Raw genomic sequence first — 15,653 nt, 5'->3', positions numbered from 1 at the left:
CCTACACAATATTTACCGTCTGCACAGCTGAAGTTAATTTTGTGTACATCAAATATTTCTTAAATAACTGTCGTGCCACAAAACAAAAAGCACCAAGGATGCTTAATAACATAATTTCATATGTGTAGCTATCATTTTACGCTCAAGTTAATTACTGGTATTTCTGTATGGTGGATAACAGTTCTTATTTATTGGACACTGCAGCGGCTATCGGCGAACACAAGTTATCTGAATCTCATTAAAACAGCTCTGTTGCGTAAGTGAGCTTGTTACGGAGCAAAGTCTGCATCATCACACAATTGAATGCTGAAGGAGAATTGATTGATTTCTGGTATGACTTTATACCTGAATATTGCATCAAGGATTGTAAGAAAAGCTAGGAAATTCAGAGAACCCATGTTTTCCTTCTACAGCAATGAGGAAGGTTTAATATACATGTATAATGTTTAGATATTCCATTCAGACAAAAAGTTTCCTCCAGAGAATACTAGTCCTTATGGAAAAAAAAAAAGACCCATAAAACCAGAGATACTTTTGAAAGAGAAAAAAAAAAGAGAAGGGGGAGAGAAAGAAATGTACCATGTACAGACCAGAAATGTGAGCCTTTTCAGAGGGCATCGTCGTGAAATTTGAGAAGAAACACTCTCGTCATGTTGTCTCCTCCGTGCCCTGGCATAAAACATTTGTCGCTGTTTGGCAGGGGTCTCTTGTCTGCCCGTAGTTTGTCCGGAGTGTTGAGGGTATGTCCCTCTTATTGCTCTTGAAATCTGATCTGGGAGGCTTTTGAGATGAGGGTAGAGGCTATTGGAGCATGGTCACTTTATGTCCGATCTCTCTCTGTAAAGGGAGAGGATTGAATGTCACGCCAGGGCTACTAATGCCACTTCCTTCAGAAGTTTGTCAACAACATTTGTATTTATGTGCATCATATTTACTGTACCTTTACTAGATGCCTGCCCTGAAATAATGAGATTCGTTTCTGAATTTGATAATGCATTGAAATCCAATCTGTAAATGACATAATTAATCACCAAAATATCAAATATTAGATAGAATTGTTTGCCCCATACATTGTAATTTCCATTATGTACAGTGTATCTCATTACAGACTTAAGAGCCCTGCTTGAGCAGTTAACCAACATTTCTGTGTGACAGGACCAACTTATGCACAAAATAATTGACTCAGGCTTAGGTAGCCGTGATATCACACCTGTTGTGAAAGTGGGGGCGAAGTGTATTTTACTGGACAGTGCCCGGGATTTGACAACATGCTACACTGTAGGTCACATCACAAGTTAATTTCTCCGTGATAACGTTCGCCATTTACAAGTATCCTGAATCCATGGACCTTGGGAAGTCATTGCATACAATTGTAGTTGGTTTGAGTTACCTTTTTGTGTGTCATAGTCTAGTTCTGCAGAACTCATATCAGGGAAGAAAAAAATGTGTAAGAGAGTATATTTCACTCTTCAAATACAGTCAACCTTGCCTAAGTCAACTCCAAAGAGACTGCAGAAACTATTTTGACTTACACAATAGAAATTACAAACGTTTGTGTCCATCTGGGATGGCATTTTTCTTGAACTTAGCCACATTATTGGCTCGGGCGAGGTTGAGTGTTCATTGTTGTAGCTGCTGCAGGCAATTGAAAGATATTTGTCAGTCTGTCTTTTGATCAATGATTATCTGTAGCAATAGGATTGAATATCTTAGATGTATGCATTGAAGCTTTCTCTTTATTATTATATACAGTGATATAAAATGTGTTTATGTAGTTCATAGAATGAACTTTGATAGCTCACAGTTACTGTCAATATTTGACAGCTATTAAAAGGCAAAGAAAATGAGCGTGCCACATCAGTATGAATTACACCTGTTTGCATTTTATAAGTGGATTAATTGAGAAAAAAACAACCAACAAAAAATGGCAATTCATGAGTTGAATATTTGCCGTTTTGTAAATGATCTGCTGCAGTACTCCTGAGGTCTTCTTATTCTATATTTTAATTTTGCTCATTTTTATTTCTTTGGCTGTAATGCATAATGACTGTACATGTGAAGCATGTAGTGGTGCATTTTTATGAATCATGGAAAATTTGAATTGGCAATGTTTGATATTTGTCCTGTGACAATGCTCAAGCATGGAAGTCTGTGACGCATGCCACATTGTTTGGATAGTGTGTGAAAACAACAACGTGAAACCCTTGTTCAGTGCTGAATAGTCAGTTCCTTGGAAAGGGATCATATCAGGCACGCCATCATCCATCAGTACAAAGAGATTTCCATTACTGGAGGTAGAATGGGGTGTATACTGATATGTGGGAAGCCATTTCTGTGTATAGGACAAGTTCTCATATCTGCCTTACATAGTCAGTTGGAAATTTAAGGGAATGATATGGCATTACATGTATCAATGCAACAGAAGTTGGGTTAATTAGTTTTGATGGTGCGCATGAACAGGGGAACCTTGCGTATTGTGTTTGCCCAGTACTTGTTACGTTTGGGTTGTATTTCCCATTCAGTGAGCAACATATGGTTTGAAGTTTCTGATAATGTTTCTGGCTAGGCAAAGTAGAGCATCTGTCTTCACGTTAACATTATCTGTTACTTTCTGAAGTGCAGCATAGAAGACTTTTGAGGTGATAAAAAGCATGGCAAGCAGCATTTATAGGCAAGAACCAGAAGACATTTACAAATGTGTATGATTGGCATCTTTGCTACAAAATGTTCATCAAGTTTATTTGGGACTCTGGAAAGGAATTTAAGAAAAAAAAAAGAAAGTTCCATAACCTTGAGGAAGATGACCTTGAAATGCCTCACCCAATACACATATCAGCTGCCAGACAGTGAGAGTCAAGTAGATATATTATTCTCTTGTTTTCTTTCAGTATTGCATGCTGAATTTGTAATCCTTGATCACCCCACACAGATGTGTCTGATGAACAGTACATTGTGGCTTTGGTTGCTCACTTAATCTTGCCAATCTTGCTTTTCTTCCCCCCCCCCCCCATAAATTGTGGTAAACCACGCTTTCATATTGGGCAGTGAAAATAAATATGCTTAGTAGGAGGGATAATTACATTGTCCAGACGAGGCGTCATGATTGTATCTATTTTTTTTTTCACTTTCTTTTTTCCAGACATCACTTTGTGATGTTCCTGTCTCGCCTAATTCTAGTTTAAATCCATTATACCACCCTGCCAGTCTCATTTTAATGCTGTATTATGGTACTGACCAAGTGGTGTGTTGTTTTACAGATATCATTGCAAAACCCATCTGCTAAAACCCATCTGCAAACTGAATATCTGGGACTGCTGTGAATATAAAATTCAAGAGTGTGACTCTCGTACAAGTAGTTGAGGAAATTCTGTGCCTCTGATTATTTCTTAAACAAAAAACAAAAACACAAAATGCATATTTCTACTTTTGGGGGGTGGCTTTTATTTGGGGAGGGTGGTACTAGTATTGGGAAATTACTTTATTCATTCAACTCTGTAAAACAGTGAGCATGATGGCAATTTTTGAATGACACTGATGACCATGAATTGTTTTTACATCTGGTACATGTATGTGAAGTCATGCTCTATGCTGGCCGAGAATCACTTACGCATTTACATGTAGCACTGGTCAGCATTTTGTTGTTGTGTTTTTCTTTTTAAGGACTTGAAATAGTCTCTGATGAAAGGCTTTTACCCATATATGCTGCTGTTGGATTAGCTTTACTTTCTACCCTTCTGAGAGCAGTTATAGCCAAGTGTCAGTTTCCGCCTGCATATTTTAATTCACGTAGTCAGCATTGTGTACATAAATGAGCACAGAGAGATTTATCAAACTATTTAGTTATTACATATTTGAGAAAAAATAAATTATGTGTGGTAACTGCAAAGTAATAATGATTGCTTTTTCTTTCTTTGTTATTGTTTTGTCTGCATACACCAGGATAATGTTTATGGACCTTTTTTTTTTTTTTTTTTTTTTTGAGTCAATGCCAGATTTGGCTGATGTGAACTTTGCCATACAAAGCAAGAAACAAATTACGAAAACTGGCAATTTTTGAAATGGGAAATGAACATTGTTGGTGCACTCTTGCTGAAAGGCTTACAGTGATGATAAGTGTATTTCACATGAAAGAACAGCATGTGCGTGTATATATATATATATATATATATATATATATATATATATATATATATATATATCAGTGTAAAAACAGTCTTATAAACACCGCAGGAGCCAAAAAATTGGACTGACGTTTAGGTCAAAGACCTTTATCAAAGACTTTGATAAAGGTCTTTGACCGAAACGTCGGTCCAATTTTTTGGCTCCTGCGGCGTTTATAAGACTGTTTTTACACTTGATATCTATTTACTACACACCGACGCAGAACTTTCGTATTTTGATTATATATATATATATATATATATATATATATATATATATATATATATATATACACACACATACACACACACACACACACACACACACGTACGTATCTGCAACCCCCAGGGACTGGTAGTACAAAAGGAATGAAAATAATCACCATAAACGACATCTTCCATTCTTAGAGATCAAATTTTTAATCCAGTATCGACCATGGCATACAAATTCTCCACAATTCCATGGCCATACCTTTCTTACTAAGTCCTCTCCTTACTTGTTAATATCTACTAATTCCTTTTTTTTCCTTACTCTTAACTCTCAGAAGTATTTTTAAATTCTTGAAAAAGCAAACAGGAAAATAACATTTTTCCCCGCATCAACCGCCACTTGCAACAACAACAATGAAAAAGACGTGAGCTACAACGGAACAATGTACTGCTTTTTCATCCATCCATAGAAAGATAAGATCTAGAATCTACACTTATGGTCTTATTACTCTTTCAATATTTTTTTTTTTGTTTTTTTTGTTTTAGTCTTTGAGGAACCTTTGACAAGTCCATTTCTTAGCTGCAAATTGACACAGGATACTCACACGTCTGACACCATGAAAAGGACTTGGGGGGTGGGTAACAGCAAGCTTTTGCATGGGTCACCTTGTATCTGCACTCATAGTTGGCATAGAAGCACTCGGTTTCACCAGTTAGCACTATTTTTTTCACTCAGGTTTAGAACTTTACATCCCATAAGCCATGAGTTCAAAGCATTTGCTCTTTTAAAAACCCGTATATATATATATAGATATAAAAACTGCGTTCTTGTTTTACAACACATTCACACCTATCACAAATTCTATAATTTAATCTTTTTTTTTGTATCATAATTATTCTTCGCACACATGGTATTCGTTCCTTGACACTTTAAAAATGTCTACAGAGTTGTTTCTGGTTGTGTTTAATGTCTGGATTGACGAAATAACTATGCCTAGCCAGTGGTACACAATATTAATATTTCTTTCACTGTTGCTGTCGTAAAAGTGTTAAGATTAGCGCACAAATCATCAGAAACTTGGGGGACACCACTACTCCTGTTACGCTTTATCTCACTAACCTCGAGAGCAAGTATCCACAGAAATTCAATCCATCATCACCTCAATTCTATTTTGGAGTAAGTACAGGATGTTTGGGTGTGGCACTCAAGTGACAGACTCATCTCAAACTTGCACATCCCCTCATATTCACATCGTTTTTCTTTTTCTTTTTCCTCGTATGGAATATTTGGATTTATGACAAAGTTGGGCCGTGAAGCCGCCTGTGACGGCGTCACGCAACAGAACTCGAGAAGAGTTGCTCCTCCTCCACGGCGTGAAACTGAACGCAAGTTTACATTTGTTTGACGGAGATGGTGTTCCTACCAGCTACTTAACTACTACCCTCAGGCAAAGGTACAAAAAGACATTCTCAGCATATCAAATCCCGACACATCACATCGTCCCCTGAACATGCCTTTGCACGTTTTGTTTCCCCCTCTTACAGTTTGTACACATCAATCACCAGCAAATCTTAGAAATCTCTTTAAATCAACCTTGTTTTTTTGTTGCTTAAAAACGAAGAAGTAAAAATCACACAATTCTTGTTTTAAAATCTCAAAGTATCTACCTACACCTCTAATTCACTACTCATAGAAAATCTTAAAATTTACAGACACCCCTTCGAGGCATGACAATAGTCTTTGATACAGGCTACAGCTTCATAAATTCACATTTTTGTTTTTTCTTTCTACCTAGCTCTACCTATCTTCAATCATACCTGGACAACACTAACACCACATTGCGCCTCCATGATCAGTGTGTGTTCATAGAAAATAGCAATGCACTGACGATAATTCATTCATCACAAAGAGAGGGGAAAAAAAAACAACTTAGAAATTCCTTGAAAAGACAATTCAACTCATTCTAGATAGCTACATGAAAAACGAAAACGAAAAAGTTCACGCTTGGCTAGATATATACAGCAGCACTTGTCTCTTATCCTGTCCCCTCTCACACTTTCTTCGTAAAAATAAACCAAAAAAAAAAGACAACACAAATCAACATTTGTGACTAAAAATCTCTCCTAGAAGCAAGATATAAAGACTTGTAAAAAAGATGGGGGAAGGACATTCCAAAATCATTTGTACAGAGAAATTCAAACATCATCGAAATCAATAGCAAAAGTGACAGACATAATCTCAGATCATCTGACTTGCACCCTGCATCTGTCGGTAAAAATCCTTGAAGATACTCTTTCTTTTTCCCCCCTCATTTGCTTCATTTTCTGGAAAACATTCCGTCCTATGTACAAGCATGGTCCACAGATTTTTGAGTAACACTTCGCTTTCCGGTCAACGCATCGGTAACACGCGACTTTGTTCAGCTCACCTCGTTTTTCTGAGCCACTTGGAAACAGACAGGACAGGTACACAGGGAGAAAGGGGAGAGAAAATAAGAACACAGAAAAGGGAGGAACATACCCAGCAATGTAAACAAAGACATAAAGAAGAGAATAGTCTGCTTGTTCAGACCCGTGACATTTCAGTCTCATTCACAACATGGGAGCACAGGCAAAGAAATACCCAACAGAAGCACAAATTAACACTGAATACAGGAATTGACGAAAAACCTTGCTCTTCTGCACTCTTCTGCTCAGCTACCCAAACACATTATCGGTAAGGAAGACACGAAGAAAAAAAAAGTCAAAATAAAATCATATATATCACCAACCCAATGTACAAACAAAATTGAAGATCAACACAACAACATCAACAAACTTCTTACTGCAATATATAGAAATAGAACAAATCAAAAATGAAAACGTCTTACCAACTCTACGTTAATTTAATAATACTCCACATTTCCTGACATCTGTAGGTGGGTAGTTTGACTATAACGTAACATAAAACAAAACTCATCGATACCATCTCAAGATCTATTATCTACAAAAAGACAACTCTGTCCTACACGACAAGATAGTCGACAAGTCAATCAGTCCTTTGCTTTTCATGCTCTTCTTCAAAATGTTTTCTGAAGAAAAAAGATCACACACACACATTTTTTTTGTCCCTCAACCTAGTTCAGCAGAGGGGGAGGAGGCCCCCCCCCCATCACTAGAAACCATCCATGTCAACAGTAATAGACACCTTTCACAGAAATCGCATGCACAGACGGTCATTATCTGTTACTGTAAAAGCCGTCATTTTCGTACACAGACATTTTCGTGAGACGTTTTTCGCAATTTGACAACTGAGGCTATTGCAAGAGCACTAATGCCTGTCCATTCACTCTGATTAAGATCAGGTGGCAATGTTTTAGCATGCTGTTAAAATTTGTTAAAAACTAATACCTCGAGAAAATAAACAGCTTTTACAGTATGCTTGGTGAGACACATTCCAGACGGGGGGACTTTGTCAAGGGGAGCAGAGAATGGGGGCAGGCCGGGTTGACAAGACCAGCAAAGTACGGACTGCCGCCCCAACACAGTGGAGAGCAACATTCTCACTCTCCGCTTTGCATGGGAAGGGACAGCGAAGACATCGGTCTCATAATCGCACAGATATGTACTTTCTACAGCAGTTGGTAAGTAGAGTTGATTTCGGCAGTGATTCACAATGCTCTTCTTTTTTTCTCCCCCTCTTATTTTTGTATGGGGGAAGGGGGGGGGGAGGAGGGTGCGAGATTCCCCAATCCACAAAATACTACTACATGTCACAGAATGGACACGCACCACTTGATTAAAATCAGTATCATGGCAGAAATATATATATATATAAAATATATACTAATATTTTGCTTCCAGATTTCAAACTTTGAATCTGCTCTGATTAACTGTAAGTCCAAATCTAAGTCATCGACAGTCTTGCACAATTTAGGTGGGTGGGGAGTTTCAATGAGTAATTTCTGGTCAGCCTCCACAGATCTTAATACACTGCACACTAATGCTCACTCAACCATTTGTGAAAGGTCCATGCCATTTTTAAAAAATGTCTAAACAAGCATTTCCATGATAACGAATGTTCTTGACTTTGCTGCTTTAGCAATGAAAATTGACGAATACAAGACAACTCACTTCTGCATAGGTCATACGCGAATTCTAGAAACTTGACACAACACTGATACCGATTTGAGATTAATAACTTTAAGCTATTTAATAAATAACCATATTTGTTGTTTTCTCTTTTTTTTTCTCTATTTGGAAGGCACATAGAAAACTGGCTTACCCAGAAGAAGGAAAAACTGTTTGAAAAGACATGAGTACACCATACGACATCGACAAACTGAATCAAATCAGCGACCAGAAACCAATAAAATTGGTGCAAGATGTATTCAATTCCATAGCAGTAAAATCAATAAATTACCAAAAAGAAAGAGAAAAAAAAAAGAAAGGAAAAGAGGACGAGGTGTCAGTGGGAAAAAAAATACAACAAACACTATAGAAAACAGAAATAAACCCTCACAAGAATACGAATGTACACTGTCCACACGTCATCGCCATTGTTTTGTTTTGTTTTCTTCCTGTTTGTAAGTTGTTATCTTATTTCCTTGACCATTGTTCATCCCTCTGTCTATTACCATCACTTACCCAACATCTCTTGCACCTTCCTTGGCTGGTGTTAACACAATTTCATAGTTTATCCCTTTTTTCCCCCCGTCTTTCTTCAAAACGCTATACCTCTCCGTACTTCCGGCTTCCTTTCTCACTTTCTTCGGCTGTCTAATATCCCTGAGCTTTTTTGACAATCACTTTAATCTGCAGCACTTCTCCTTTTTCACTTCAAAACGTTGTCTCCAATATCACCTGCTCGAAAAAAAAAAATGTTATTGCTACTTCTTTTTCTTCTTCTTCCTCTTTTTCTTTGTTAAAAAGTTCACAATATTTGCCATGCAGCCAGTATGATAAAAAACATCTCCCAGTGCTACTGTCGCCCATTTGTATCTCGCAATACACGCCCAACATCTGCAATGCACACAGAACATGTTGATCAGCATATGCTCCACGAGCCATGGTTGCCAAGCCGTTTTACAATAGCGACACTGGTACTGGAACATTTCGATCTTCGTAATTTTCTACTGGATCATCACCTGAACGACTGACCCAATGTAATCCTTTTCCCTCAGAATGTCTTGGCGAAATACACTTTTCTATCTTTCTTTTCCCCCACAGCTGTTTCTTCAGCTTATCACATTTAACAACTTCTCGTTCTTTATCTCTAGAATTCTACACACCTTGGAATTCCTTGCCCATCACACAAATGCACATACAAAACATCTTCATAGCAACAGAGAAATCAACATTCGACACATTTCCTACAATATTTACAAGACAAAATCTTACTCAGTCTACTGGAGAAAAGAAAAGAAAAAACACATCTACCACATCGAAGCACTCTCAACATGTACAAACATTCAATTAGAGAACAAAATTCATTTTATCTACCCAACTGTTCGAGCTACGTGTTGAGACTTACTTACACTACACAATTCACATAAAATTGGCAGCTTCAAAAAATTCACAACGAAAGCTTGCGATGTCCTAGAAACTCCGTCTGAAGACTCAACAAATTTCAATATACTACACGCCTTCTCCTGACAAAATAGAGGTATCTTTTGGTGCATTTTCAAAACAATGCAAAATAAACTTGTCATTCGAATAAAAAACAAACAAACAAGAGCACTGTTTTGCTCATACCATATAGGTTTAGGAAAAGAGTCACTTGCAAATTTCATTTGCAAAAATGGCTTTCATCAGCTACTGATGAAAATTCAAGTGTGCAGAATTAACTTTGAAAAAATTATAATCAAACATAATGACTAACCATGATTCATGCATTTTTTTTCTCTCTTTCTAACAAAGTTTTTGTTTCTCTAAGTTTGACAGTAATTACAACATGTCATATATTTCTTTTGTTTCTTATTGCCTCAGAAGGAGAAATAACCCTTAAAGTCAACAGCTATGCACTTGCCTTGTGCCAAACACAGTGACCAATTGACTCTCCTCGACTCCTCATAGTTTTTGAAATGGAAGAAAACAGCCCACACTCACTCATTTTCATGAGCGAAATCGTACATTGACTGGAAAAAATGTCACGAAATGTCACCAATATCTATTTGTCAATTTTTGTACACTTCTCATTCTTCGAAATGTTCATTTTTTTTTTCTGGCATTTTCTTACTAAAATTTCATCAGGAAGATTAAAAATTGTTAAATACTGCCTCATAAAAACTTGGAATAAAAACTAGTTGAATGCAACGTGCAATAATTTGAATTTGTTGTTCGTCATCATCAACGATTTAAAGTTGATTCACAGAAGAATCTGCAGGGAAAATTCAATTAAAAGTTCATTTGTCTGTTGTAAGTTCATGTATTCAGTGTTTCAAGAATAATCAGCCAATAGACGTGGCCCATTCTGCCACTATTTCATTCTTGCCAATTTGAAGATTCTCAGCTGCACATTGTTACTTTGCCACAGAAATCAGTTGCTTGCAAAGATAAGCTTCATCTTGCATGAATTCTTAAAAATAATCGATATGCATTAAGAACAAGATATCTTGGAATCTTATTTTTCTTTCAATATTTTTTTTTTCTTGTTAGCATCTCTCCCTTCACTTTCTATTTCTTTAAATAACATTTCACTTTTTGATATCAAATTTTTGCAATTGGCAAGGAATGCCCAACTGCTCTTTGATAGTGACAAGTGACATGACTTTGATGCGACTTGACAAAAACTACCGTTAGACTGAAGGTAGAGACAGACTTTCGAATTCACAGATTTCATGTGTCTCTTAAATAGCCTAAAGTTCTATGACAGAAAAGGGCAGTATGTATGTATGTCTGTCGGTATGTATGTAGGCCTACGTACGGTTCTACAGAAGGGATGGCAGGGCCTTATCTTCAACTGGACTTGGTGGATTATTCTGTACGCACACACACACTCTGAAATTCATTTGAATGTTGATTCGAAGGATTCTAGTTAAGCTCTGCTGCTCTATCTATTCTACTTGATGATGTAACGACGGGGTGGGGTGGGGGAGGAAATTTAGAAAGTGTTTCTACAAGGGCTAATTTTTTTTTCTCATCTTCTCTGTTTTTCATTTGCAAGACTTTACATGATTTTGTCACATACAATGTCTATCTCAATATCAATATCCACATTGAAATGATGTTGAGATAGCTCAAGTTTACTGTTCTCAGCTTTGCCTGTTTTGTGTCAATATCATCGACTCACAATGTTCGCTTGTTTTTCCCCCTTTCATATTTTCTACAGACAGGCAAGTTCCAAGAAAACATGACTTCATGGAATGGAACAGCGACAACAAAGAAAACCATCAGTCTAATATTCATGTACGTACATCAGATAGGCCTAGACATAGGAGATCTACTGGAGCTTATCAAATACCGCACTCATTCAAAATCCTGGGGAGTGGGGGTCCTTTTTCTTCTGATCATTTTTTGTTTCTTCCGCTGTTATGTAGCTGAGTGGAATGCTGAAATGTACATCACTTGCAGTTTCCATAGCAACCGCACGTGTGCTCTTTTTTTTTTTTTTTTTCTTTGAGATGTCCGAATTGAGGAGACAGAAAACTGCTGGGGAAGCCTCTGGAATCTATCGTTTCCTACGAGGTATTCTTGTTCAACAGCAACACGGAGAGCTCTCACTTGAGGACAATTTTTTCACAGATCACTGTAGGGAGAGAAAGATGCAAGCAAAAGGAGATAAAAAGAGAAAATTAAATCATGAAGGAGAAAAGATGTGGGGTTTGAGGCTTCTGTCACAGATCACAGGCAAATGAATGGCACACTCCACAATTAGCCCTCTAGGGCAGGTATCTATTAATGGTCTGACATTTTTGTCCAATATGATTATCATTGGTGCTGACAGACTTTAATGGACTATTGGACAGTGGTGGGGGGGGGGGGGGGTAAAGGGGCAGCCTTGGATAATGGTAATTACTACAGTTTATAATACATGAAACAAAGCACAAATTTCAATCAGTAAAAGGGAAAGACTCTTCCCCTCTCTACCCCAAGAATTATTTCAATCTAGCCAATCTTTGTCAGCACCATATTGATGGAATAAGTAACAGTATTAACAGATATGCAACTGGCAAGTGTAGTTTTTCAGGGGGAGAGGAGGGAAAGGGGTAGGGGGAGGGGTAGGTGAGGGAAAGGTAGATGGATAGGGGATGGGGAAGACTAGGGGAAGGGAAAGGGTAAGAATGAGGGAAACGGTAGGAAACGGGGAAGGGATGAAACGGGGGAAGGGGTGGGATGCAGGAGGGGTGGGATAGGGGGGGATATTAGAAGGGGGAATTGGGAAGGGGAGGGATGGGAAGTGGAAGGGGAGTTATAGGGGAAGGGGATGGGATATGAGAAGGGATGGATAGGGGAGGGGAGAGAGAGGAATGGGAAAGGGGAGGAATATGTGAATGGGAGGGTGGGTTGGGGAAGGAGGAGGGGGTCCATATGAGAAAATGGATAGAAGAAGATAGGGATTGGGGAAGGAAACAGTGAGGGATAAGGAAAGAAGAAGGGAGAGAGGAAAGGGGAAGGGGGCAATGTGAACTCACCAATGACAGGGCTGAGGTTCCTTGGGGGTGGGGTTCATCGCATCACTTTGCCCCCGCAGAGGCATAATACTGCTGTGCGGCACTCACTGTTTGCTGATCATCCACTTGGTCCTGGGACAGGGACGAAACGAGGGAGGGGACATAATGAGAATGGAAAAGTTATAAAACATTCAATGTGCACATATTGTCAGAAATATATGTGATGAAAAGTACCCAAAATAATAATTGCCATCAAGGTCCTCCAGCATCTGAGGCTACTTAGGTATAGTAAATGACTCACTAAAACAATGTAAACAATACTGATTTGTATTAGACATGTACTTCAATTCATAAATCCTACGTTCTGACTGGTTAAACTTAGGGGTATGAATTTAACAGTTGACCTCAGTTATCTAGATATAGTACCCAAATTGCCCCATGGTACCAACCTCCTCCCCCCCCCCCCCCCAACCCTCCTTGGTTCGCAGCGGTACATATGTACATGCACTGTAAATGCTTTGCTTCCAAAGCACGAAAGGCGTCCCTTAACTAATGCTATCTCAATGCAAATGTCTCTGGCAGTGCAGATGGCAATTTACTAACAATAACATAATACATGTGATCAACCAAGAAAAAAAAATGATTTAATTCTATTTGGTACATAAAACAGATATGGACCTCTTTTATGGGGCATTGTTGATATTATGGCCATATAGGATGCTATGACCCATGGAGCAAGCCCCTCAGGTCATTGCATGGAGATAAGATCCCTTGGGGCAATTATATCAACAATGCTTCAAAGAGCACTCAATATCTGTGTAATAGATGTGTCTGCTTATAAGTATGCTATGTATGTGATTTACTGACACTACAATGATAATTTTGTGGTAAATCTGTCCTATACTAATCAAGTCTTTACATGCAAATCTGAACTTTTTCAATGTAATTAATTTCCAACCACAAATATCCCTCTCCCCAAGGTGGCACTCTCCTTGAATTGAATAGGAAAACAAAATATCAGTGCCAATTATCTTTAATCAAATTCTTAAATTAAAAGGGAAATTACAGGCCAGTTCAAAGTTTGTCTGAAAACAAGAGTAAAAATCTTACCAAGCACAACACTGGAAATTTCCTACCATCTCAAATCCTAATATATCTGACTGATTACTATTTTGAAATCATTCAGTGAGGAATAATATTATGTTTTACACTTTAACAGCAGAGGAATGTATTTTTTTTTTGTTGCATTTTTTGTGCATGACTGATTATGAGGTGATGATGTCATCAGCTCACTCATTTGCATATTCATATCGACCCTTCAAGAACCAAGAATTAGCAAAACTTCACAACTTCATAGCCTCCCCAATTTCTATCTGATTTTGATCAGAATTTTGTTGTTGTGCTGGTAAAATTTTTGTTTTCTCTTCAAACTTCGAACTAATCCGGAATTCCCCTTTAAACAAACGTCTACACACTACGAAAGTAGAAGGCAACGGATAGACTTTTTCGTGTGAAAAGTCTACTCACGTCGACAGTTACCGGATGTAGGAGCTGTGTGCCGTAAGCATGACCTAGATGAGCATACGGGTTGGCCTGCACATACTGCTGCTGGGTGTTGACAAGATGGAAATGGAGAGGAAAAGATGCATCAGACTTACTTGTTATCAATCACTGGCAACAGACAGGTTAATTCTAAAAGTAGTGTTGAATAAAGATCTAGTGAGAACAACAACAATGAAATGGGTTGTGTGATCTAATTAATATGCTACCAGGGTCTGATACATTGTGAAAAAATGAACCTCTGGTTATAAAACAAAACAAAAAAGAAATGGTTACAAATCATTATCAAACACTTCAAATTGAAAAACAGAAAAAAAAGGGGAAGATCTGTGAGTGACCATATTGACTCTTCTTACTTATTCCTTAGACAGTAGTGTTAGAACATTACTAGTACTACTACTTGATGGACACATCTGAGATTGAGTATACAGTGCCACGCTAAATATCTTTGTCCATCATGCAATGTTTGCTTTCTCGGCTAATTCATGTCTAACATCTCGTGCATAGTTCAGATAGCTTCTTTATTTGATTTGATTTGATTGTTCAACATCTCAAACACAAATAACCTGATACAATCGATTGAACATAAGACTGAGTCGTTATTACAAAGAATACATTCTTCTTATTCTTATCCTTGTATTAGAATAAACCCTTTCTAAATATCAAACAAACAAATAATTGAAAGATTTAATTTTCATGTCAGTTTCAGACTGTATGAAATACATCAAACTGTTAACAGCATGACACAATCCATGTTTACAGCATATCTAATCATAACAAACATGTACTGCAGAAACAAATAGGCACAGAAACAATAGGCAAACAAATTGAAAAAAAAAACCCAGCTCTGTCGTCAAACTTACTGATGCCGAAGCTAGCTGGAGCTGACCGAGCTGAGTGGACAGTCCAGCGGGAACCATCGGGTGACCGCTGGCCATGCCTGCCATGCTGGGCTCAAGGCCTGCTGACCCTCCGTAGACTGCTGACTGCTGCTGTTAGGTGAGAAAGTTGAAAAAATAGAAGGCATAGAATTGAGATGAATGAGGAAACAGCCTTAAGAGTAATACCACTGAAAACATTGAAATTTTTGCGCATTTTGTGCGACAAGAAACTGGCGCAAAAATAAAAGCAT

General features: G+C 37.9%; 1 protein-coding gene across 1 annotated transcript in view; it reads right to left on the bottom strand.

Annotated features, from left to right (window-relative positions):
• Positions 1 to 10,252: 10,252 nt before the first annotated feature.
• The window catches only part of LOC139728560 (RNA-binding motif, single-stranded-interacting protein 2-like), a 150,541-nt gene continuing 145,140 nt past the window's right edge, over positions 10,253 to 15,653 (bottom strand). The window contains exons 9-12 of the mRNA XM_071639497.1: positions 15,385 to 15,513; positions 14,489 to 14,569; positions 12,983 to 13,093; positions 10,253 to 12,096 (exon numbers count right to left, since the gene is read on the bottom strand). Of these exons, the coding sequence (XP_071495598.1) occupies positions 13,025 to 13,093; positions 14,489 to 14,569; positions 15,385 to 15,513 (279 nt within the window). The 3' untranslated portion in view covers positions 10,253 to 12,096; positions 12,983 to 13,024. The remainder of the gene's footprint in view (positions 12,097 to 12,982; positions 13,094 to 14,488; positions 14,570 to 15,384; positions 15,514 to 15,653) is intronic.

This window comes from Diadema antillarum, unplaced genomic scaffold (genome assembly GCF_040938485.1).
Source record: "Diadema antillarum isolate AM-2024a unplaced genomic scaffold, OU_Dant_1.0 seq00000183_RagTag, whole genome shotgun sequence".
Classification (NCBI taxonomy): Eukaryota; Metazoa; Echinodermata; class Echinoidea; order Diadematoida; family Diadematidae; genus Diadema; species Diadema antillarum.
This window is presented reverse-complemented; position numbering and strand designations above follow the sequence as displayed.